The 24496-nt window shown below is 35.0% G+C and overlaps 3 protein-coding genes across 3 annotated transcripts; all 3 read right to left on the bottom strand.

Moving 5' to 3' along the window:
• Nucleotides 1-5166: 5166 nt before the first annotated feature.
• Nucleotides 5167-6861, bottom strand: LOC111710666 (transmembrane protein 208-like). The gene is made up of 2 exons (XM_023484792.1): nucleotides 6447-6861; nucleotides 5167-5437 (listed from the first exon to the last, which is right to left on the bottom strand). Exons 1-2 carry the CDS (start codon nucleotides 6762-6764, stop codon nucleotides 5228-5230), a joined length of 528 nt encoding a protein of 175 aa, XP_023340560.1. The 5' UTR covers nucleotides 6765-6861; the 3' UTR covers nucleotides 5167-5227.
• LOC111711031 (DNA-binding protein SMUBP-2-like) lies at nucleotides 6771-20414 on the bottom strand. Its single transcript, XM_023485264.1, has 11 exons — nucleotides 20067-20414; nucleotides 19127-19281; nucleotides 18765-18888; nucleotides 18135-18215; nucleotides 16871-16877; nucleotides 16703-16819; nucleotides 15728-15997; nucleotides 14401-14597; nucleotides 9298-9577; nucleotides 8190-8293; nucleotides 6771-8044 (listed from the first exon to the last, which is right to left on the bottom strand). Exons 1-11 carry the CDS (start codon nucleotides 20397-20399, stop codon nucleotides 6782-6784), a joined length of 2931 nt encoding a protein of 976 aa, XP_023341032.1. The 5' UTR covers nucleotides 20400-20414; the 3' UTR covers nucleotides 6771-6781.
• LOC111710658 (N-acetylgalactosaminyltransferase 7) lies at nucleotides 20407-23497 on the bottom strand. Its single transcript, XM_023484784.1, has 3 exons — nucleotides 22549-23497; nucleotides 22161-22236; nucleotides 20407-21783 (listed from the first exon to the last, which is right to left on the bottom strand). Exons 1-3 carry the CDS (start codon nucleotides 23458-23460, stop codon nucleotides 20945-20947), a joined length of 1827 nt encoding a protein of 608 aa, XP_023340552.1. The 5' UTR covers nucleotides 23461-23497; the 3' UTR covers nucleotides 20407-20944.
• Nucleotides 23498-24496: the final 999 nt, after the last annotated feature.

Here is a 24496-nt window from a genome sequence, read left to right on the forward strand (position 1 = left end):
TGAGAGGGAAATGAAATTATCAAATTTTGGTCAAAAAGTTTTCAAAATAGTTAAACGAACAAAAAAATATTTGATATTAACAATAAATTCAAAATTCTAAAAATGTATTTAAATAAACTTTGTTCAAATGAAAAAAATCTTTCAAAATTCCTTATACGCTCTCAGCACTCAGGCATCTCTAATTCTAATCAAACTTTATACATTTAATAATTTTATATTTAATACTAGATGTCTCTCACCTATTATGATCGTAATAAATTACCAGCGCTCCTAGCGGGAAAAAACTGTAAATGCCAGAAAAAAGAAACGGGATGACATCTATATTCAATAATCCAAATAAAAATCTCGTCCTTAGTAATTTTTCTAGCCTATTTTGCTGCTTGTTGTCGGTGCCTTTGTATGTGTTGTTTTGTGTGTGTAGCGTCCTCTATGATTAAGATATTGAAATGTTTCGAGTCCAGAGTGAGTTGATGTAGTTCAGGGTGGTTAGGTTGAAGTCCGAGTAGATGATTAAGATTGAATTGAGTTTGTAGAGTGGCTTAAATTGGATTACCGATTTATCAAGCATCGATGATGCTGTCGTCTAAATGGCCTATTTTTGGAGAGACGAGCAGGAAAATGTCCGTGTTACAACTGATAGATCCCATCTCAATTTGAGGGTCTTTTTGTATGGGATTCCACGGCGCCCGGTCTTAACAAGTCACATTTGAACATATCCTATTATTTTACCTTTCAAGAATTGTAGAGATTACTACTTTATGCAGGGTTACCCACAAAGGATGAGACTGTAAAGACGACCCAAAACTCTAAAAATATGACGATTTAAAGCTTGATTTTTGTTTTCTACCAATTTTGGCCTGCAAGGAACCCTGAATGCAAGATAAAACGGGCTAAAAGAACTCCAGACAATCGTGTCTGAGGTCTTATCCTGTGTGGTTAACCCAGTATATATATATATATATATAAAGTGAATAAATATGACATTGTTTTTAGACTTAAAGTAATCCTACAACCTCTGTTTATGGGGTTTTTTAAAATGTTTCCTCCTCAAAAGGATGGTCTTTGTAATTTCAAGTAAGTTTCCATGCCGGATTCACAACGGTACCCAATTCAAACCTTTATCTGAAAAGCATTTGATTCCGTGATTTTATATTGAAACNAGCTGGCTGGAAACGCTGCTCGTGATAACAAGAAGACCAGAATCATCCCCCGTCACCTCCAGCTTGCCATCAGGAACGACGAGGAGTTGAACAAACTTCTGTCCGGTGTCACCATCGCCCAGGGAGGTGTCCTGCCCAACATTCAGGCCGTCCTCCTCCCCAAGAAGTCTGAGAAGACCAAGGCTTAAGCGCCCATTTCTCTATCCAAATAAACCCCGGCCCTTTTCAGGGCCACCATATTTATCAATTAAGAGACAAATTTACTACATCTAGATCTATATATAAATATATTCGCTTAACTATAATCAATTAACTTGTATATCCAATTAGCATAATTGTAGAGACCATGTACCATATTGTTGAATTTGTCCATTTCTCTTGAGTGCAAGTTAATATTCCTTCTTTATCCTTAGTTCTTTTATATTCATCCTTTTTTTCTTAGTTCTATATTCATCCTTTATCCTTAGTTCTTCTATATTCATCCTTTATTCTTATTTCTTCTATAATCATCCTTTATCCTTAGTTCTTCTTTAGTCATCCTTTATTCTTAGTTCTTCTATATTTACTATATTTATCCTTTATTCTTAGTTCTTCTATATTCATCCGTTATCCTTAGTTCTTCTATATTTATTCTTTATCCTTAGTTCTTCTATATTCATTCTTTTTTCTTAGTTCTTCTATATTCATCCTTTCTTCTTAGTTCTCTTATATTCATCCTTTTATCCTTAGTTCTTCTATATTCATCCTTTATTCTTAGTTCTTCTTTAGTCATCCTTTATTCTTAGTTCTTCTATATTTACTATATTTATCCTTTATCCTTAGTTCTTCTATATTCATCCTTTATTCTTAGTTCTTCTATATTCATCCTTTATCCTTAGGTCTTTTATATTCATCCTTTATCCTTAGTTCTTCTTTAGTCATCCTTTATTCTTAGTTCTTCTATATTTATCCTTCATTCTTTGTTCTTCTATATTCATCCGTTATCCTTAGTTCTTCTATATTTATCCTTTATTATCAGTTCTCCTATATTCATCCTTTATTCTTAGTTATTCTATATTTATCCTTTATAAAGTTTGACATCATTCTCATGTCTCTAAAGATTCAAACATGATTTAGTCATTGCAATACTTTAGTCTATCCATAGTTAATGCCCTAACGTGGCCAGATTTGTTTTAAATAGTTTTATCTTCTAGAATTAGAATCTTTTCAACACATCAGGATTTCGAGGTGGTTCGGACGAGAAAATGAGGGGAATGTGGCTCGGACGATAAGTTGTTGTGGCTGCAGTCTTCCTCCCCTCGTCTGACCCAATCTTCAGTTGGAATAAAACTGATACTGAACCATGTTTTACAATGATTTCACGGATTTTTACATTTTATCTATGTTTATAATTTATATACATTTGGACCAAATTCAGGGGCGTATTCAGGAATTTGTCCAGGGGGGGGGGGCTTAAATTTTATTATTTTCCAGGGGGGCTCATCACCCGTTGGGGCCTGAAAACCCCTGAAATCAATAGATTTCACTGGTCCAGGGGGGGCTTAACCCCCGTAGTCCCCCCCTGACCAAATTGGCTGATTTTTTTCTTATGGAACCTGCGTGTAACTTTTTGTTCTTAAAGATAGCGGCAAAGGAGTTGAGTTTTTGTCACAAATTCTGATTGTCAAATCCCTAATCTTTGAAACCCAATGTCGTGGACAGTGGACTTAACATATTTCAAACTATGAATTCTATTAGATCAAACAATCTAAGTTTGAAATATCATCAGATTGCGAAGTTATTGAGATTAGAAAATATCGGTTTGCGACAAAGGCTCGACATTTCCTTCGTGAGTAGAACTACTTTTATCCGAGGATATACAGTAGGATATTACAGTAGGATATTACAGTAGGATTAAAAAATAAACAAATCTGAGGAATTGATCTAGTTTTTTCTAAGATAAAAACATATGTGTTAACAAATTCAAGAAAACACGAAGACGATTACCACTGTGTAGCGAAGTTGACCGCGGAAGATTCACAATACTATAATACTATATCCGCTCCAACATGAAGCTCCAACTGTTCCATTCCTTTCAACACTAATAATCAATGTTATTTCATTTTCAACCGTTTAGAAACTCCCAATTAAGGGTCAATATTTTTAAACTTTGCTTTTATTTCATTTCATGCTATTATTCAATAAAGTTACCGAATATCCCTGTTGTTCTTTTAATTTGTGTCAACAATATGTTAGCCGGAGAACATCAGGTTCGGTTATTTAAGACATCAGGTTTAAAGTTATCAAAACAAATCAGGAGAAATCAGGTTTAGCTATTCAAATTAAACTAAAGAATATTAGGTCTCATTAATATCCATCCCGAAGAATATCAGGTTCGGCTTTAAACCCAACCCGGAGAAAGTCATGTTTAGTTATTCAAGTCTTCAATCATCCAGAGAATGGGTTCAGTTATTCAACCCAACCGGAAAAATATCAGGTTTAGTTATTCAACCCAGCCAGGAAAATATCAGGTTCAGTTATTCAAACCAGCCAGGAAAATATCAGGTTCAGTTATTCAACCCAGCCAGAAAAATATCAGGTTTAGTTATTCAACCCAGCCAGGAAAATATCAGGTTCAGTTATTCAACACAGCCAGGAAAATATCAGGTTCAGTTATTCAACCCAGCCAGGAAAATCTCAGGTTTAGTTATTCAACCCAGCCAGGAAAATAGCAGGTTCAGTTATTCAACCCAGCCAGGAAAATATTAGGTTCAGTTATTCAACCCAGCCAGGAAAATAGCAGGTTCAGTTATTCAACCCAGCCAAGAAAATATCAGGTTCAGTTATTTAACCCAGCCTTGAAAATATCAGGTTCAGTTATTCAACCTAGCCAGGAAAATATCAGGTTTAGTTATTAACCCAGCCGGGAAAGTATCAGGTTCAGTTATTCAACCCAGCCAGGAAAATCTCAGGTTCACTTATTCAACCCAGCCACGAAAATATTAGGTTTAGTTATTCAACCCAGCCAGGAAAATATCAGGAATCTTGAATATAAAGGAGAAACAGACATTTCTTTTTGTAAAGTCGAATCTGAAGTCTCATTCTATATCGGTAACCCTGTAACTTATAATTACTTTATCCGAGGCCGAATTTAAGGAATTTAAGCCGCTGCTCAAATATGGTTGGTTTCACTTAAAATTGAATTCAATTTTTCAGGATTTAAGCCGGCGCTAAACTGCGGTTCTTGGTGGATTTGAGACGCAGCTTAAATTCATTAAAATCGGACACCGGATTTTAAGTTATTTAAGTAATTTTAGCAAAAAGTGGGCCTTTTTATGAATTAATCGTATTTTCGTTGACTTTAATTCAGATATTTCAGCTACCCCTACATTTGTTCACAAGTATCTTAGATATTTATTGATCTGCGCCCTCTTCTTAAAACTTTTTTTGCTTCACAATCTTTACTGTTTTCCTCAAACTTTATATCATATTTTTGCCACCCTCACTAGGCGGGTGTAAACTGTACAGTTTTTCATTAATAAGATTTTAAGTTAAAGAAGTTTTTTTAAAGTAAATATTCATTGAATTTGAAAACAATACAATGTCGATTATTAAAGCAAAGTTTCTTTTTGGTACAGTTGCATTTAACGAGATAAAATGGCAATTGTAAGATATGTCCTTAAAGGGTTGTCCAAAAAGCATGAGACTCTAGATACGATTGTACAGAGTTTAAAAGGCCTTTTTCTTTAATATTAATTCTTTGTAACTTGTTTCTTACAGGGCCAAATCAATGTAACGAACAAAATTGAACCTTCAGAGCGCTATATTTGAGGTAGTCTTTTAAGTCTCATCGTTTGTTGGGAACCCTCTCAGATTATAAATCAAATACTGCCAAGTAGAGATCATTGGATATATATAATCTGAGGCAACCCTGTATGTGCCTCATACTAAATGTTCTGAATCTCAGATCTAATTTTCTTTTTGTATTTTTACCGCATAGACAATAGACATCTTTTTTAAAGTAAAATAACAATTCAACAATTTATTGATAACAACTATTGAACGAGATCAAGATTAAGAAAATTTCATCATCGCATACTTCTCTTCATTTTCCTCTCCATCTTCTTCTGCTTCTTGTCACTCTGCTCGTCCTCCTCTGCAGGCTGGAACACCCAGGGAGCAATCACGTTAGTCCAGAGCATGATCACAAGCCTTAGTGGAGCTAGGACCAGGAGCAACCAGAACCAGTCCCAGAACAAACTCAGGACTTGACTCCCAGCTGTCAATATTATCAAATCCTTAAATAAAAAATATGCAGTAACTTGAAAAGTGCCTCTACAGGGTGTCCCAATAAACACGGTAATAATGACGGCTTGTAATTTGTATTTGATTTCCGTCAGCTGAAGAAAGTTTTTGTTTTCCGAAGTTTCTTAAAGGGATAGACCGGCTATATAAGGTAGTTGAACTGAGTAAGCAGTGTTGTGAACAAATTCTTTAGGATTCATTTGAGACAATTAAAACTTTTTAAAGATCTGTAAATCCTTAGTTTGAGCGCAAAGTCGACGTTCAAAATCGTACGGGACGCCCCCAATAGGCTATGTTTAGATTCAGACCCTTTTCATTATATATGACACAAACTGAGAGGTTTCAGGCAATATCTTAGTTAAATTTTATCTTTTTTTGTTTCCCAGACAAGATAAGTTATGGAAGATTTGTCTAATGTTAAAAAAGGGACTGTAAGCGTTATTTCAAGTGACACTCCATGGAAAGATGGCAAAGCCCGATTCACAAGCAGTACCCTTGTGGAAGATATTGTTGTTTTTCTAAGTTTAAAAGTGTTTAATGCTGATAATTTCTGTGTGTTTTCTGCAGTAGAAGTTCGCAAGTCACTTTTGTAGAGAAACCACAGTTGAAATTAATTAGGTTTCAAAATATAACATGAATATCTAATTCATACTTAATCAGATAAAGCTTTCAAGAGTACAGTTGTGAATCGGGCATTGTCATCTTTGCATGGAGAGTTGTACTTGAAATTACGCTTATAGTCCCTTAAATAAAAAATATTGAAACAGTAATAAATGTTGGAGGATACTAGTATGAATAAATGTTGGAGGATACTAGTATGAATAAATGTTGGAGGATACTAGTATGAATAAATGTTGGAGGATATACTAGTATGAATAAATGTTGGAGGATACTAGTATGAATAAATGTTGGAGGATACTAGTATGAATAAATGTTGGAGGATACTAGTATGAATAAAAATAGACCCTCTTATAAAAACTTTTGTTGCACGACTATATTTACCTTTGCATGCTCCGCCAGTCCTCCGACCATATTTAGATCTACTCCAGGATCTAGAAGCTCTCCACTACTCCCCACCTTAGGACTCCCCATAGACCTCATGAACTGGAAGCTGCAGATGTAAACGAGGCTGGTCAACACAAACATAGAGATCTCGAGGGAGAAGTAGTTCCGTCCCAGCAACGTCATCAGGGCGAAGTAGACCCCGTTTGCTCCGAAGATCATGTTTCTGTAGAAAATCAGGGTTTCTGTGTTTTCCTTGGCAATCAAGTTAGAGCCTCGAGTTCCCTCCTTTCCCTTCTTCCGAGCAAACTGTTCCATTTTTAATTCTGAAAATATTATTTATCAGATTTCTTTGGTTTTCTAGAATCTGTTAAACCGTTTAATTTTTTATCCAACTTGGATTTGAGCTGATATCGTTTGACAGGATCCAGGGTGTGAGGGATGGTTCCAGAGCCTGGATAGAGTTTATGATCCCGAGCAATCTGTTGACGAGCTGCTAGTTTAACGGCAGCTCCACATCCGTGGATTTCCGCCATTGAGTGATGCAGACAAAATCTTTTGGCGCAAAAATTACAATTGACTCCGATTATCACAACCTTGGCTTTACAATTTTCAAAATTACAAACTTTGTTCATTTGTTGGAATTGATCACATAAAGAGTCGAAATCTTCAGGTTCGGGAAATTTGATTTTTTCCTTCTTTTTGCTTTTCTTAGGTTTCTCTTTTTCTATGGAAATGTCGTCTTTCAGTTTGCACCGCAAAACATGAAGATCAATATTTGTCCGTGGAACTTCTTTACTGCATGTTTCACATAAAACAGAATTTACTTTCTTGGTTCCAGAGTCCGCCGGGGTTTCGCAGATTTCCGCGGATTTGTTTGAAACCACCATATTAGGTTCTTCATCAGCAACAGGTTCAGGATTATTTCTCTTCCTAAGAACGATATGACGACTCAACCCATCTCCTGTACTCTCGTGGATCAAACCTTGAGAGTCTGCGATCTCATGAACTAACCTTCTTTCATTAGGGTTTAGATCAGGGGCCAGATCTCGCCTGGTGTCAGCACTTGAAACAAATTCTTGAACAATAATTTCAAACTTGGATTTTAAAATTTCCTCCTCCGCCATTTTCTCCTCTTGTGTTTGTCGACTAAATGTTGCGGATTTTAAACTGGGCTTTATCACATTTTCTTGCTTCGGTTGCTTGTTTTCCTTTTTCTTTTTAGGTTTCTTTTCAGACTTTTTCTCTGGTTTCTTGTTCGAAAATCCTGAATCTTCTGGTCGTGACATATCAGGAAGATCTGAATATATATCCGCAGTTTCTATGCTTCCTCTTTCCGTGAGATAATCCAAGAACTCCCGGAGAAAAGTATCCGTCCCGACAGTTTCAGAATCACAAATGACTATGACCTGTCTCCGGGCCCTGGTGACAGCTACGTTTAATCTTCTTCTCTCCGCAAGGAACCCGACCTCCCGGGCAGGGTTGGATCTGACCAGGGAGATGATAACAACCTCCTTCTCCCGTCCCTGATATCCGTCAACAGATCTTACTTCCAACTTCGGGTATTTAGCTCTCGTGTTCAGACGAATTGTTTCAACCTGCATTTTTAGCAAACGTTGTGAGAATTAATACTTTAAATTGTTAAAACTATTTAAATAGTATATGCAGGATTTCTAAAATTATTTAAGAGAAAGTCACTATTTTTTTAAGGATATGGAGGGTATTTAATGAATGTTTGCTATCCTGAAGATTGTATGGAGCTATGACCGCTATCTGAGCAGGGTCTACACCAGCTGCTACTAGTTTATCCACCTGGAGACAAACAAGGCTGGCCTCACCCTCGTTTCCTAAATGAGCCTGTAGTTGTAATTAATAGAGTGACATGTCCAAATAAAAACGGTTTCCATAAATCTTTTCCTGATCTAGAATGAATCAAGTCAATCTTTTTAAAAGTTATTATTTTAGATAATGGTTTCTATATAAAAGACATATGGACATTTTTGCTGCAGAACAATAAGTTATTAGAATAAAACAATTTTGGAGCTGGAAAAACGACGATATGTTCCACAATCACATAATTGAACAAATAAATTCCAAACAATCCATTAAAAACAAAAATTATTGTTTTCAAAATGAACCTCAACACTTTGGTTGATTAATGAAATAATAAGACCATTTGTTTAGTGAGTAATTATTTAATTAAGAAATATAACAAAATCGTACAAAATTAAATGTTTCAGGAGAAAATAATCAAAACCTCCAAAAAAAGAGGTTATGATCGATTTTGAACATCCTGTATGTTAATTATATCTACTTTTTTCAATCTTTTTAGTCTTTTCTTTCTTCGATTTTTATTTGCAAACATGTGTTGCGAGTCAAAACATAGGTTCTGCTTAAAAAAAATCTTCAATTATATTCTGTTTAAAATTCGTAATAAGATTAATAGTTGAAATTTTATGCAGAAAAGGGTCTTTATTGTTATCAACTAGATAAATTTTACCTTTTGATAATGAAATAATAAGACCATTTGTTTAGTGAGTAATTATTTAATTAAGAAATATAACAAAATCGTACAAAATTAAATGTTTCAGGAGAAAATAATCAAAACCTCCAAAAAAAGAGGTTATGATCTATTTTGAACATCCTGTATGTTAATTATATCTACTTTTTTCAATCTTTTTAGTCTTTTCTTTCTTCGATTTTTATTTGCAAACATGTGTTGCGAGTCAAAACATAGGTTCTGCTTAAAAAAAATCTTCAATTATATTCTGTTTAAAATTCGTAATAAGATTAATAGTTGAAATTTTATGCAGAAAAGGGTCTTTATTGTTATCAACTAGATAAATTTTACCTTTTGATACTCCATCAGAGGTTGAGAACTCTTGCATCTGGCATCCCGCAGTATCAACCAGGAGCAGGACGGTTTCAGTCAACTCAGACCGTTCTACTCCGGGTATATCACAGAGCCTGTGCTCCGCTACTTCTGCCCCTGCAACCACCCGTCCGGAGTAGAGAGCGTTGGAGGACCACTCCATGATGTTCTTGTTCATCCTGTACTGGGTGGTCAACATGCGGACCACGGTGTCCCCGTACATAGTTATTAATCTCTCCATCAGGGTTAATTCTAATCCCTAAAAATAATATTTTCAGCTCCGATTCTTTTAAATATCTCTTATATCCTGATGGTTGGGATTGCCTGGGGCCAGGAACAACCCCAGCGATTCTCTTTAAATAAATAAATGAATCTTTGTATTTTAGAGGATGAAATACCCAAAAGAGAGGATTATAAAATCCGCAAACCAGTAGCGTCGGATTCTGGAACCAGAGAAGACCTACTCATCTTAATCTTCTTTAATAGACTTGTTATTTATAATGTATTTTTATCTAGAAGCAATAAATGTACTTCTAAAGTGGTGACCCCAGGAACCATGGCCAAAAACACAGCCTCCTCAGAATCAGCACAAGAATTGGACGAGGATGACAATCTCAAGCTTAAACTTACTCCTACAAAGCATCAGCTACTCCTGGAGCTAATAAGCTGAACCTTAGCTACTCCTGGACCTAATAAGCTACACCTCAGCTACTCCTAGAGCTAATAAGCTAAACTTCAGCTTCTCAAGCAGCTAATTAGCTACACAGCTACTCCAGGAGCTAATTACAGGGGACATTAGTTCCAAAACTAACACTTGGTCCATTTCTAACACTGAGTGTTAGAAATGGGCACACATTGAAAGACTGGGTTTTTGGGATCCCGGCCCAAATCCAGAGTAAAAGTCATGAAAACTATAACCAAAATTTTATTAAACATGACGAGGACAAAAATTCCCAATTTTAAACTTTTTTTTAAATCAAAATTATAATAGGAGTTATTTTTATATTAAAGCTCTTTACCGTTTTCAAGACAATGTTAAGTTTTCCATTTTCGGACATATCCTGAATTTGAAACACTGACGCGTTTTCGAGACAAAACCCACTTTGCCGTTTTTGAGTATTATCCACAATTCAAAACAAAACTCACTTTTATAACTTACAAGACAAATCACTGAAAACAAAAATTATCTTATGAAGCCTAAGTTAACTTCTGAATTATTTCTAGAGTCTAAGTTTCCACATTTTATCTGTTAAATAGGAGATTATGGCTGATTTATTTTCAAGCATTTTAAACAAGCAGTTTCTCGCATTTCTAGTTAAATCTGTTTTGTAAGAACAAATGATATTAATATTTTGATTTATAAACGCTGTAATGATTTCTAAAAAATAAAAGAGCAGTTTGTTTTTATTTGTTATTTTGTTTATATTTTACCTCATCAAAAAATCTTGTTTTGTTCCATAAGTGCGTAAATACTTGAATATTGACATTGATATGAATTCTGGAAGTTTTCTCTCAAAACCAGGATATGTTCCGAAAACGCGACATGAGTTGAAATCCGGTAATTGTTTCAAAATAGGGATATGTTCGAAAATAAACCAAGAATCATCAAAAACTAATTCTCACACCCTATTATTAGTTTTAAATTGACATTTATTGTTTCAATATATAGGTTTAGCCATTTTATTTAATATATGGTGTAATTTTGTTCTACTCGACTTGTATTTAAAGAGATATACTCTTGAAAAAGATAACTTTGCAGATTTGATCCATTTCTAACACTCAGTGTTAAAAATGGGCCAAGTGTTAGTTTTGGAACTAATATCCCCTGAATTAGCTACACAGCTACTTCTGGAGGTAATCAGCTACACATCTACTTCTAGAGCTAACAAGCAACTCAGCTACCAACTTTAACCTACTCGTAGATATTCTGGACGCCAGTTCTCTACAGGTTAAATCTATGCACGCCTTGCCCGATCACTACAACTGATCTCTTTAAATGAATACTTAAACAGCATCCTGCGAATAGTATATCTCCTGCCACTTTAATATGTTAACATGTTATTGTGCAATAAATATTACTTACTTACTTACTTACTTACTAAACAGCATTTACACACTCTGGGCCGTAGAAAGATTGAATTCGAACAGGACCTGCCCAGTTTGTAACGGCCTGCCAGATAAAAGCGTGTACTGACCCGATCCTCGTCACAACACGGATGACCATATTCTGTACAGTACGTAGCCCTAAACAGACTAACATACGACAGGGGTCAATTTTCTTGGCATAGTCCCGTCGGAGGGCTATACTGTGACAACTCCCATGGCCTGGTCAAACTTTTTACAGTACCCGGCCTAATCCTAGGCCTATTTGACCGACCCCACTGGCTTAGTCCACCGTGTACAAGTACATCTTAGTCATAGAATCGATGTTGGGATCTTTTTCATGTTCATGGATAAACAAATACGGTAATCGTTAAGAATCGTTTCTTTACAATGTTTAGATAATTATTTGATCATAATAAAACAATTAAAAGCCTATTTAGTTCAGATAAACAAGTATGTACAAGTTTAATCCAAGGAGTATGAAATAGAAGGGAGATACAACTGACGCGGCCCGCCCTACCATATGATTATACATGCTTTGCAGACGGTACTCCATTTGTATAAGAAATATTTGTCTGATGTACAATTACCGCGTATACAATAACCTATTCTAAATATTTCTTATACAAATGGAGTACCGTCTGCAAATATAATCATATGGTAGGGCGGGCCGCGTCAGTTGTATCTCCCTTCTATTTAATACTCCTTGGATTAATCTGTTATTGGTAACAAGAAGAAATCAATAAACATATGTCTAAACTTCTACAAATAAAATAGAACTCATCGTATACTTTGGATTATAAAGCTGGACTTTTCTTGTTATTAAAGAGAAAGTCGTTGTAATTTCAAGTTTCTTCATTGAAAGAAAGAGGGGCATGTCAGATGAAAAAGATGCCCTTTAAACCTTTAACTGATCAAAATGTGGAAGATACTGTTGTTTTTTTTTTCTAGCAAATAACTTTTATAGAGAAACCACATTAAAAATGAAAAAAATTTGAAATATTTGTTATGGATAATGGATCTCTCATTAAAGATTAAACAAAGCATTTACGAATACCGTTGTGAATCAGACACGATATACTATAAACAACAACTTGACGACAATCCCTTTAAACCAGTGCTTAGGATCCATTTAATTTTGATGTGGATCCGGATCCGGATCCTGGATCCGCACTAAAAAAAAATGGATCCAGATCCGGATCCAAATCCGGATCCAGGTCATTCTGTAAGATTTAATGATTTTTTTTTATTTTTTTCGCTTATTTTTATCCTGAAACTTAATGAACCATTCAGAAATGAGGAAATTTTTATAATCTCTCTTTTTTCAGAAGTTCAGAATTGGGCTTTAGGAGTAAAAAAGTTTTTTTTTGCAGTTTTTGGTTGATATTTTACCCATTGGATCAGGATCCGCGGATCCGCATATTTTTGCGGATCCGGATCCAGGAAGCCAAAATGTTGCGGATCCAACGGATCCGGATCCTAAGCACAGCAAAAATATAATGTCCCGTATTATTTATAACAAAAGGCAAATGCATGAATAGATATTTCGAAGATAAGGTTACACTGTTGTTGAACCAAAAAATACGCCCCTTATGTTTTATTAATTTCAGATCGACGAATAGCGTTGCTACCCATCGAAACATTCCCGCCGCGGCGGGAAGCAGCAAAGCAGCGGGCTTTACAAACGGGACCAACGGTGTGTCAAGTAGTGACGAAGATATGGAGATTAATTGAAAAGATTCGATTAAATCAATTTCTGTTTTATTTATTCCTGAAAAGGTCTTCTTCTTGACTTGTCCTAGATCAAGTGTACTCAAGTCCAATTCTGTTCATAGAAAAAAAAAACTATCCCGAGAAAAGACTTGGTTTTTATTATTTTCCCCGATTAAGAATATTCCAGAATTCTAGATAAATGAATTAGAATATTCCTGATATCTAGGTATAGAAAGTAGAATATTCATGATTTTTAGGTAAAGAAGTATTCCTGATTTCTGGGGAATAAACTTGAATATTCCTCATTTTGTTTAAACAATTAACTGAAATATTCCTGATTTCAGGAATCACCGCCCCTACCCCCTTCTTCCTGTCCAAACTTGTTTTTTCTTTAATTTTGTATCATTGATATATATAAAATTGATTGTGAAAAATATAAAGCTTTGCTTTTTATTAGAAATATATTTATGAACTATGAAATATATTTAATTATTTAACATATATTTCAGTTGAAAAATGGTCATTACCAACTTTTTAGATACTCTTTGTTTCTCGTTAATATTGTTTGGCATGACGAAAACAACAAATGCAATTATTATATTCAGAAACCAATCTGTAAGTTTGTTAATTTATAAAAAATGATAATTTTGAAACATTATTTTACAAGGTTTCCAATTTCATGTCACTAATTTTAACCTTTCACGCTTCCATGGACATATCCAACTTGTGTGTTGGGATTTTAATCCCCATCTGATGCAGAACTAAGATACAATTTCATTTTTCATATGAGAAGACTGACATTTTTAGCGTTTTTTTTACCTCACGATATTTTATTAAACATGAACCGTTTATTTATTAAAAAATTGAAATATTTGTTATGGATAATGGATCTCTCATTCAATCATTAAACAACAACTTGACGACAATCCTTTTAAACCAGTGCTTAGGATCCATTCAATTTTGATGTGGATCCGGATCCGGATCCTGGATCCGCACTGGAAAAAATGGACCCGGATCTGGATCCAGGTCATTTCTGTAAGATTTAATGAATTTTTTATTTTTTTCGCTTATTTTTGTCCTGAAACTTAATGAAACATTCAGAAATGAGGAAATTTTTATAATCTCTTTTTTCAAAAGTTCAGATTTTGGGTTTTGGAGTAAAAAAGATTTTTTTTTGCAGTTTTTGGTTGATATTTTACCCCTTGGATCCGGATCCTAAGCACTGGTTTAAATCATGCTTTACTTTTATAAGTTTTAAAAGCTAACCTTGGTCGCTTTCTGTGAGAGTATAGTTGGAGGGAGCTGAAGATGATCTCCTGCCAGGAGTAGTTTAGGACTCCAGGATACAGTAATCCAGCAGGCCATCTCCAGGGACTGGGAGCACTCGTCTATCACAGTCAAGGAGAAGTGGTTCTCCGGTAGATGTTTCAGTGGTCCGTCCTGGCTAGATGAGGTTAGGGTTCCTAGTTCATAGATTTATATAAAATAGTTTTACTAAGATATTCATTATCCATTCAGTATATTCAGAAACAGATATTGACTTCCGGTACAATAAAACAAAGAATGATTCATTTAACAGAAGCATAAAAGATTATAAACCAGTTATAAGCTAAATACTCAGGTTATACAGAAGTATAAAATATTAACTATATATCTACTAAGGGTATCCGGTATACAGAAACATATATATTTAATTAGAGATAATTTAAAATAAGAACATACACAACACTAGCTGAAGTGCCAGGCGTTGCCCGTGAATTTTTTAATATAGAATTTTGAAAAAACAATATTTTTGAATTGTTTTTTTCTTGGATTTTTGAAAAAATGTAGAATTTTTTAGATAATGTTACTAGATAATGGTACAAAAGGGTTCCCTCAAAATATTGTAGACCATTCAGTCAAGCCATTTTGCATATAAATAAATAAATTTGAGCGAAGGCCTTTAGTATATAAAAGATTTAAAAATAGCAACTATACAGCAATATGTATCTATAAAGGACAAACAGAAGTAGAGATAAATAGTTATCATATATTATCTTAAGGTATACAGAAAGATAGAGAAAAGTAATTAGTAACATACTCAAGGAATTCGACACATAAAAGATTAGTAGCTAGATGTTACACAGAGTATCTATATCTAAATATATAGAGTACCACGGGAATGTTCTTAACTTGGTTTAAGATTCTTATTGCGGGTGTACGGCGGGAGTAACTATGAGTACCCTGAGCAACGCTAGGTTCTCAAGCTAGTAAACAAATATAGACGAATATTAACTACACATTTTCTCAGAGTATATAGAAATAAAGCTAGATATTTACTCCTGGTATTGCGACACGAAATTCCTATGTTTAAATTGGGACTTCATATATCAGATCGTATTACAAGCAACTTTATTAAAAAGATAGAGATACTAAGTACATTCAAACAAAATATTATCTATTGCCTGAAAGGAAATTTTTTAATTAATTGTTAAAAAAAGGTTGTTGACAGAAAACTAAATCAAAATATATTTGAGTGAGGTCTACATTTTATAGATTGTATCAGGTTGGGCCAAAAAGGATGTACTAAATGAATAAAAAGAGTCGAGTTTACCTAATACAACTTGTGCATTCACCAAAATCTCTTTTAATACTTTTCTTTCTCTTTCTTTTAATTCTTTCCGGAGCACTTTGATTTCACGAAACCCTCTTCCTTCATTCTTCTTCTTCTTGTTTTTCAGAATTTCGTCAATTTCCTTATAAATATCTCTGACAATCGCAGATTGATCACTTGAATTGATGACGGCATCTAAGGAGTATTTTTGAAGGTTTCCTGAGACTCGAGCAGGGTGCCCCAGTCGGATACATCGCAGCTTAGCTGATGCTAGAAAATAAGAGTTGTTGTTTAATGATGACACATTTAGGGAAAAATAAAAGAAAACCCTCTTGACCGAAATTTCATAAAAATTAAAATTGCAGTACCCTGTATCCTTAAAAGCTCTGTCTGATCAAGTATACATTGGTATATTTCGCTTACAGTCCCTTTACATTGTGCCTTAGGAGAAAATGTGAGACATCTCTTTTTACGGAATACTCGAAAATTAGCGCATTTTCGCTCAAAGTTTCATCCCCTATTAGATTGCATCGCTTTAAGGCAAAATTACAATCTCATCATAAAAATTGTACAAATTTAGATTAAAGGTATATTTTCTATCAATAATCAAATAAATAAATTTTTTCTTTGCATTTCAGGCTAAAATGGTAAAATAACATGCTATACAAATTTGAATATTAAAAAAGATGGAACCAATTAGAAAAAAATTAGCGCCAAGTAGAAAAAGATGGCACTAAGTAGAAAAAGTTGGCGCCAAGTAGAAATAATGGCACAAAGGAGATAAAAATGGCGCCAAGTAGAAAAAGAGGGCACCGTAGAAAAAGATGGCGCCAGGTAGAAAAAGATGGCGCCAACAAGAAAAAGATGGCGCATAGTAGAAAAAGATGGCGCTAAGTAGAAAAAGATGGCGCCAAGTGGAAAAAAGATGGCGCCAAGTAGAAAAAAATGGCGACACGGAAACAAATAGTGACCTACCTAATCTCTCTAGCAGGTTGTCTACAGCTATATTACTAGGAGCACAAACTAGAATTTTCTCTCCAGATTTTACACTTTGCTGGATTATCTCAACAACGGTAGTCGTCTTACCAGTACCTTAACATAAACAAGTTCTTCATTAAAAAGATAAGAAAAAAAAGTGATTGCCTGTCGTCTAAGAAAATGAGTTTTTGCCAAATTTTCTAATCCCAATTTTTTGGGCAACCTAATGTTAAAAACATACTTAAATATTTCAAACAGTGACCTATTTGATTTAACAGAATCATTAGTTCGAAATATCAAAGGTCTACACCATTGCATGGGTTACAAAGATATGGGTGTTAGAAAATTTGAGTGTGTGGCAAAAACTCAGTTCCCTTATCTAAGTTTCGGTTGAGAAACTGTCGTTTTTCCGCCTTTACTAAATTCCAGACACACAAAAAAATCATATTCAAGATTTTCCGCCCGAAAAACTAAAAAACTCCGATCTTGAAATGCAGTTATAATCAGAAAGACCCGGAATTAGTTTATAATTAATTAGACGACTTTACAATCTAATTTAAAAATATGATCAATGAAGCTATAATATCAAAATAGCCCTAGTCCTACCAATTCCAAAATGTGGCCTGCCTATATTGTGCATTTAAAATGTAAGGTCGTCTGATTAACTGTCAATTAATTCCGGGTCTTTCTGGTTATGACAGTATAAAAATCCTATAAATTATAAATCCTATTGAAACTTGTGATTGATACTTTAGAGGGGAAAAATCTTTTATTTTGGATTGTGGGAATGGAACCTTGTTCATAATAATAATCTTCTTATATATGATTCATGGATATGATTAGTTTTAATTAATCAGTTTTATACTATCATGCGAAAACTTTATTGGACTTATTTCCTAATAATTTTGATGATGAAAAATTTTAGATATGTTTTTTCACTCTTAAGTATGTGAATATTCAATACGTTCTTTTAGAGAAATTGTAAACAAAAATGTTTATATACTCCTTGAATAGATATTATTGAAATAAACATTTTTACAGCTTTCCTTTGTGTTAAAAAGACAATAAAGTTAAAATATATTTAGTTTAAAAAAGAAAAAATTGAAGAAAAAACAAACAAAAAAAAAACAGGCCGCGATAAATAAAAAGGGCTGTTTGATCTTGAACACTTGTCACATTTAAACTATCATCTTATAATTGAATATTTTGATTCAAAATAATTGTACTCCTTAACATCTGCTATTCTGTAAGAAAGCCTTTGTAATAAAACACTTGTGTATTTCATAAGATTTAAATATGAATTTTTTTCTTACAGGGTGTAAAAGTAAAAGTGACGAGCGAGCAATATTGAAATGTTTTTTATGTTACTTCTATTTGGACGGACTTATATAAATTAATTCTATTAAAGATTATTAGCTCTAAAGTATACTTCTGTCTGCTTTAAAGCAAATCTAACTGCATCCTGCTGGGAGGAATCCAACCCAAGATTGATGAAACTAAGGTCATTATCCTAAACCAAATATAATAATAATATTAATCATAAAATAACTATAGTATTAATTAACAACAAAAGTTAAGTCATATGTCAAAACCTTTTAGTCAAAGCAGATCTATGAATATGATATGAAGTGAAAATCATACAGTAGATCATATTTTAGCCAAGAGAAGATGTTTAACCTAAATTTTTAATTTGACACCTTTCTTATTCAGTATTCCAAGAGAGAGGGTTTGGTGAGGAATACTAGGTTTACATAAACCTACCTTATCAAGTATTCCAAGAGAGAGGGTTTGGTGAGGAATACTAGGTTTACATAAACCTACCTTATCAAGTATTCCAGGGGAGAAGGTTTGGTGAGGAATACTAGGTTTACTTAAACCTACCTTATTAAGTATTCCAGGGGAGAAGGTTTGGTGAGGAATACTAGGTTTACTTAAACCTACCTTATCAAGTATTCCAGGGGAGAAGGTTTGGTGAGGAATACTAGGTTTATAAACCTATCTTATTTAGTATTCCAGGAGAGAAGGTTTGGTGAGGAATACTAGGTTTACTTAAACCTACCTTATTAAGTAATCCAGGGGAGAAGGTTTGGTGAGGAATACTAGGTTCGCTTAAACCTAGTAGTATATTACTGAGAAGGCTTGTATGCATCTCTTTCATACCATCAAGAGCATTGTTCAGTCTCCTAACAGAACCGGGTTTAAGAAAAAATAAAAATAACAAATAGTTTATTATTAACAAAAACCTGAGGTTGAAACTTGTTGTGGAGAAAGGGCTTGGCCGCATCGGCGTAAACTTACAAATTTCAAGGAATAATGTGTACGAGAAATCTACAACGAGATAAAGATCCGATTGAAAGAAAACTAAAAATTAAATTTCATCTCTGATAACAAAATAAATTTGATTAATCGTAATCCCGTTCCCTGTAAGTGACGTCATTAGCTAGTTTAACTAGAGCCATCTGTTGAGTATCTTCTATATCCCCAGTCTCCGAACCCTCCTTGAAAGCTACGGCTATGCTGGTAGGACGGACATCAAGGACAACTCCTGAGCTTTCAGGTTTCAAGGTTTCTCCACCCTGCAATAAACTTAATTTTCATCTTAAAGTAAAAGTAGTGATTATTTTAAAACTGAAAACTGTAATTGGTATTTTTTACTGAAGAGCATAATATTTAGGGACTAAGACGTACCCAATACCCATCATAAGTTCATATTCCGTTAAGATCTTCTTTCTGGTCATTTTTTGTTCGTTTTTAAACATTATTTTTACTTGTAGGAGGCTTGCACAAGGGCGAATACAGGGGGGGCGGCAGGACCTTCGCACCCCCCTTAGCCTCCCCGTGAGATTTCAGAATATCTTCTCAATGGAAAGAAGCCTAGTGCAAAATAGGAAAGTCAAAGCCTTTGGCGCATCTTTTGGTTCCAGAATCTGGATTTTTTTGTTCCGAAATGAATCTAGCACCCCCCTCACTTATATCCAGTATCTGCCCCTTAGCTTACAAATTGTATGCTCCATGGGATAAACCATTGCGCAGCATTTTACTCAAAAATCTATTTAAAAAAGTAGCCTCTGTTTGATTGTTTTATGTTCGATCATAACTCATTATCCCCTTGACCGATTTGCCTCAATTTTTTATTGAATAACTCGGTAGAACCAAAGAAATGTTCTTAGCTTGGATTAAATGTTTTTACTTGAAGGTGTTGACTTCTACAAGGAAACTTCAGTTTCCAGACAAAGCCGGGTTTCCAAGCCAGTAAATTATTATGCCAAAACAAAAATTCAAAACATATAATGTTTGAAACCGTATCAATGAACGCTGACTATCTCTAAATATAAACCCCAGAGAGTTAAATACTTCAAACCTGTTGAATAACTCCGACAATATCTCCCGAGGTGATATTATGTGCAGGAAACTCAGCAGAATTTCTCTGACAAAGAGTTAGAATAGTTCTCCCGTACAGTCCTGTCTTAGACCCGGATATCCAGAGTTTCTGAAGTGCTACTCCTCTTTGGCAAAGATCCCTGATTGGTAGACCCTCAAGGAGCTGGGCGGTCTGTTCCAGCTCCGCCTCCCTCTCCAGGGCCAGCAGCTCCTTCTGCTTCCTTACGAACTCCTCCATATTTATTCTAGAACACGCAATCATCAAGTATTTAATGGATTTTAGGTGGATGCAGTATAACACGTGGTAAAACATTGGTAGATCAAATAATGGAATAATTTATACAATAGTTTGGATCATAGAAACATACAAATAGAAAATAAAATTGGTTTGAAATTTTTGAGAAATCTTTAGCAAAACAGGTTCGATTTCTTTGCTACAATTTATAAGATTTTTAAGAGAAAACTGTTATGATAACTTATTTTTGATAGAACGTGGAATAAATGTTATCACAGAAATACTAGTTTTTACATAGAGATGAAATATTAATAATAATATCACAGAAACACACGGTGCACAAGGTTTACCTCTTCTCAGCGTGATTTAATAAACTATAGACAGTGGACATATTTTTACAACAAAATAAATGTCCCATCTTATAGGCCTTCAATGCCAATTTTCTCTTTATACAAAAGTTTGCCAAATAATCTCTTCCCTGAATTTATGGTATTTATAACCTTTTTTTTAAATCACAAGGTATTTCAGGCAAGTTGCCATTTTGTCTAAATTTTTTTAATTATTATCAGAAATCAATTAGTTTTGTACATTTCCATAAGTTAATTGTTTGAGAAATGAAACTATTAGTTTTTCTTCGCCCAGTAAGGAGTGCTCTTGTTCCAGTTCCATTTGTGGTATGTATCATTGTCATTACATTCTCTCATGATTAGTTTCTGACTCTCAGGGTGTAGGCTGAGACAGGTTTTAAGTTCGTTGTGACGTAATTGTTTAGAATCGTCGAGATACTCCCAGGGTCCGTTAACCTTTCCCATATCACACCACGCTATTGTGACACGATCTCCCTTTTCCGCCTTGAGACACCATTCGCCACTGGTTAACTGCCCCTCTGTGTTGAGCCGGAATAGCTGATTACCGCCGAAACCGTGGCAACCACTCACTCCTGCAGATTCTGGCGGGTGCTTACCGAAAGTATCTAGACAAAAACCTGTAGCTTCGTTCTTCATCTCGCCCCAGTGCTTGTTGGGAGGCAGGCGGGGATACTTCTCAAGAACATCGTAGGCAATCTCCTTCATGAACCAGTCGAAGGACTTGCACTTCATGTCCTCCTTCATCTTGAGCTGAGCGCTGATGTCTCCCATATCAACGTATCTGGCCAAGGGTTCCCTGGTGTAGAAATATTCTTTATATTCATCATCAAACCAGGTTTCAATAACTCTCTTGTAGTTCCTCAGGGTGGTTGGTTGGCCGTGAAACTTGTTTGATAAGGTTCCACTATGACAGGATGAGCAGGAGTGTCCTCTGTATACATGGGAGACCCTGGAGCAGGGAACCCAAACCGACCTTCCTCCACACATCCAGACCTTGAAGGAGAGCTCGAAGTTTTCTCCGCCCCAGACCCAGAGCCCGGGATCATACCATCCCAATTCCTTAAACCATTCACGGTCAATTGCAAACAGTCCACCTAAATTAACAAAATAGTTGATCTCTCGGAATAAATAAATTAAAAAATTAAAAACAATAACAATAAATACAGCGATGTATGTTTATGTAGATTAAAATAGGTTTCGGATTATTTTTTTTTAATTTTTTAAATGCAGTATGCACCTCTGACCTCATTTATTTAAGAGAACAAAATTTGGGACTTTTTAACGATTTCTTTTTTTAATTCTGTGAATATGTGCTGACTGCTGACTGCTGATGTACTGTTTCATAGTTTTGTTTTGAATGAATGATCTATCAATAAAATATCTAAATGTGGTTAAGAGCCTCCTCCGCATAATCAATAACACTAAACAAAAATTAAATTTGTTGTCAATGTTTTCAGAACTATTACTGTTCCTGCATGAGTTGGAGCATTGTAGGGTTCGCTGTGATGAGATCTTTTAGCTTCTTCTTTCTTTGGCAATGTTCCTTCCTGAACATTTATTTAATCAAATTTTTAAACAAATTTATAATTTGCACATTTATATTGTATAGTTTGATATTCATTTAAAGAACAGATGTTTTTTTTTAAGAATTTATAAGAACATGCAATTCAAGGCTATAATTTCATAACATTTTTAACAATGAACTTTTTTTAAAATTTTACAATTACATTTGCCTCGATATAACTTGCAAAATATTTCACAGACCAAATTACGCAGAAACTTGATGAAAGTGTTCGTTTCTTGAATTTTGTAACAAAGGTCAGACAATGATCTCAAACGGTGTTGAACGGCGTATTTACCTTATAAAACATCCCCCACTCGAAAAGTCCTCTGGAGTGAGATCCTCTGGCGTAAACGGGTGTGATCGAGAAATCATCCCAGTTGATTCCATCAATTACAGGGACGGAGAGAGTGGTTCTATCCTCGTGAATAGGAGCCAGCAGGGGAGGTAACCAATTATAATCTACCTCACAATGAGCATCTAGAAACACAACCACGTCTCCTGACGCAGCCACGGCACCGTTATTTCTCGCTCGGATCAATCCTTCTCTCTCCGAGTTCCGAACCAGCTTGACCTTGGCGTAGTAAGGTTTCGTTAGTTCTATCTCCAGGGGCTCATGGAGATGATCAAGTTCTGATTTATCATCTACTAGGACAACCTCGTGTAGAAACTGTGGCGGAGAACGATTGATTACACTGTTTACAGTTCGGAGTAAAGTAGACCAGCCCTCGTTATGGAAAACCAGGATTACACTGGCGGTCGGTAGGTTCGTGGGATAATCCCAATACTTACACTCCTCCTCACGGGTATCCGGGACAGTACGGTTTAGGCTGATCTCGTCCGAGACAAGCTGATTAAATCCATAAACTCCTTTCAACCGCTCCTCTTCAGTCTTCTGCTCTACCCGGAGTTTGTGCGCTTTACCGTTCTCTCCAGGAGCATTTCCGTCCCCATAAGAGCTAGGTTCAAAGTTCCCAGGATTCCCTTTGCCCTTGAACTCCGGTACTTCTCCGGGATGAGAAATATGACGAACTTTCTCCATGGATTGAACCTGTTTCTCCGCTTTTCCTAAACTCTTCTCAAGGCTGCTTCCTTCCCTTGATCCATCCTGGTCGAATGTCTTGAATATAACCAGTAACGAGGCTAGAACTCCCAACCCTATCAACAGAAACTTCACGACACGACTTCGTTTAAATTGAACAACCCTCATAATTGCTCTAAAAATTATTATCTTAATTAGTGTCTATTTCTGACAAATGTTACTATAAAAAAGATTTCTTGTTTTAATATCCCAACCTTCCCTATAAAACCAAAAAAAAAAACCAAGAAAAGTAGTTTCACGTAAATTATATCTTAAGTTTCATTCAATGCACAGATGCCAGTTTTCGAAACAGTATAATGTATAATTAAGTATCATTTCGGTGTAAATTATAAATACTCGACTCAACTAAGAAAAAAACACGTCAATTTAATCAAATAAGATCAATCATTATCATGAAATAGAACCAATCTTTTGCAAGATATCAAATAAAAAAATTTTAAATCCTGTTTTTAAAGGAATATCAATTTTTTTATCAGTTCTTCGTCACTGTTCTGTGAACACGGTCAAGTCCAGTTCACCCAAAGCCGAAGTAGGCACTAGGCAATAAACTATACTGTGATGATTTGTCTGCTTTCAGCTGTTGTCTTCCTGGAACTTTCTTTCTCACTACGCAACATTTTTTCGTATGATTGTAATGTTCTTCCCACCGAAGATTTATTAATTCTTTATGTCAAAAAAAGATTGTTCGGGTCCGTTCTAGAGAACGATTTTGGCCTCCCCCCCCCCACCCCTATCAATTTTGTACTTGACCCTTTTTCCAGCAAAATTATTATTATATTTATTTTTTTATCAATTTTATCCATGTGTTACATATGAGATCCATGTACAAAATTGATAGGAGGGAGGGGGGTCAAAAAATCGTCTTTAGGATATCACCTATTTTTCATTATTTTGAAAAAAAGTATTTAATAATTATTAATATTTTGAAACATTGCGTAGTGCGTACCGGCCGTTCTTGAGAGAATGCCGCCTTCCATTCTGAGAATGACTCGCAACATAAAATTTTTCTCGATCTCTTTCTCGTCAGTCCTGAGTCGTCATTCTTAATTATTTTTGAGTTCATTTTCAGGGTCTGTCCTAAAAAACGATTTTTGGACCCCTTCGGCCTCCCCGGACCCAAGAACCGGATAGATTAAAGCTTGGA

The sequence above is a fragment of the Eurytemora carolleeae genome, unplaced genomic scaffold, assembly GCF_000591075.1.
Source record: "Eurytemora carolleeae unplaced genomic scaffold, Eaff_2.0 scaffold32, whole genome shotgun sequence".
Lineage (NCBI taxonomy): Eukaryota > Metazoa > Arthropoda > Copepoda > Calanoida > Temoridae > Eurytemora > Eurytemora carolleeae.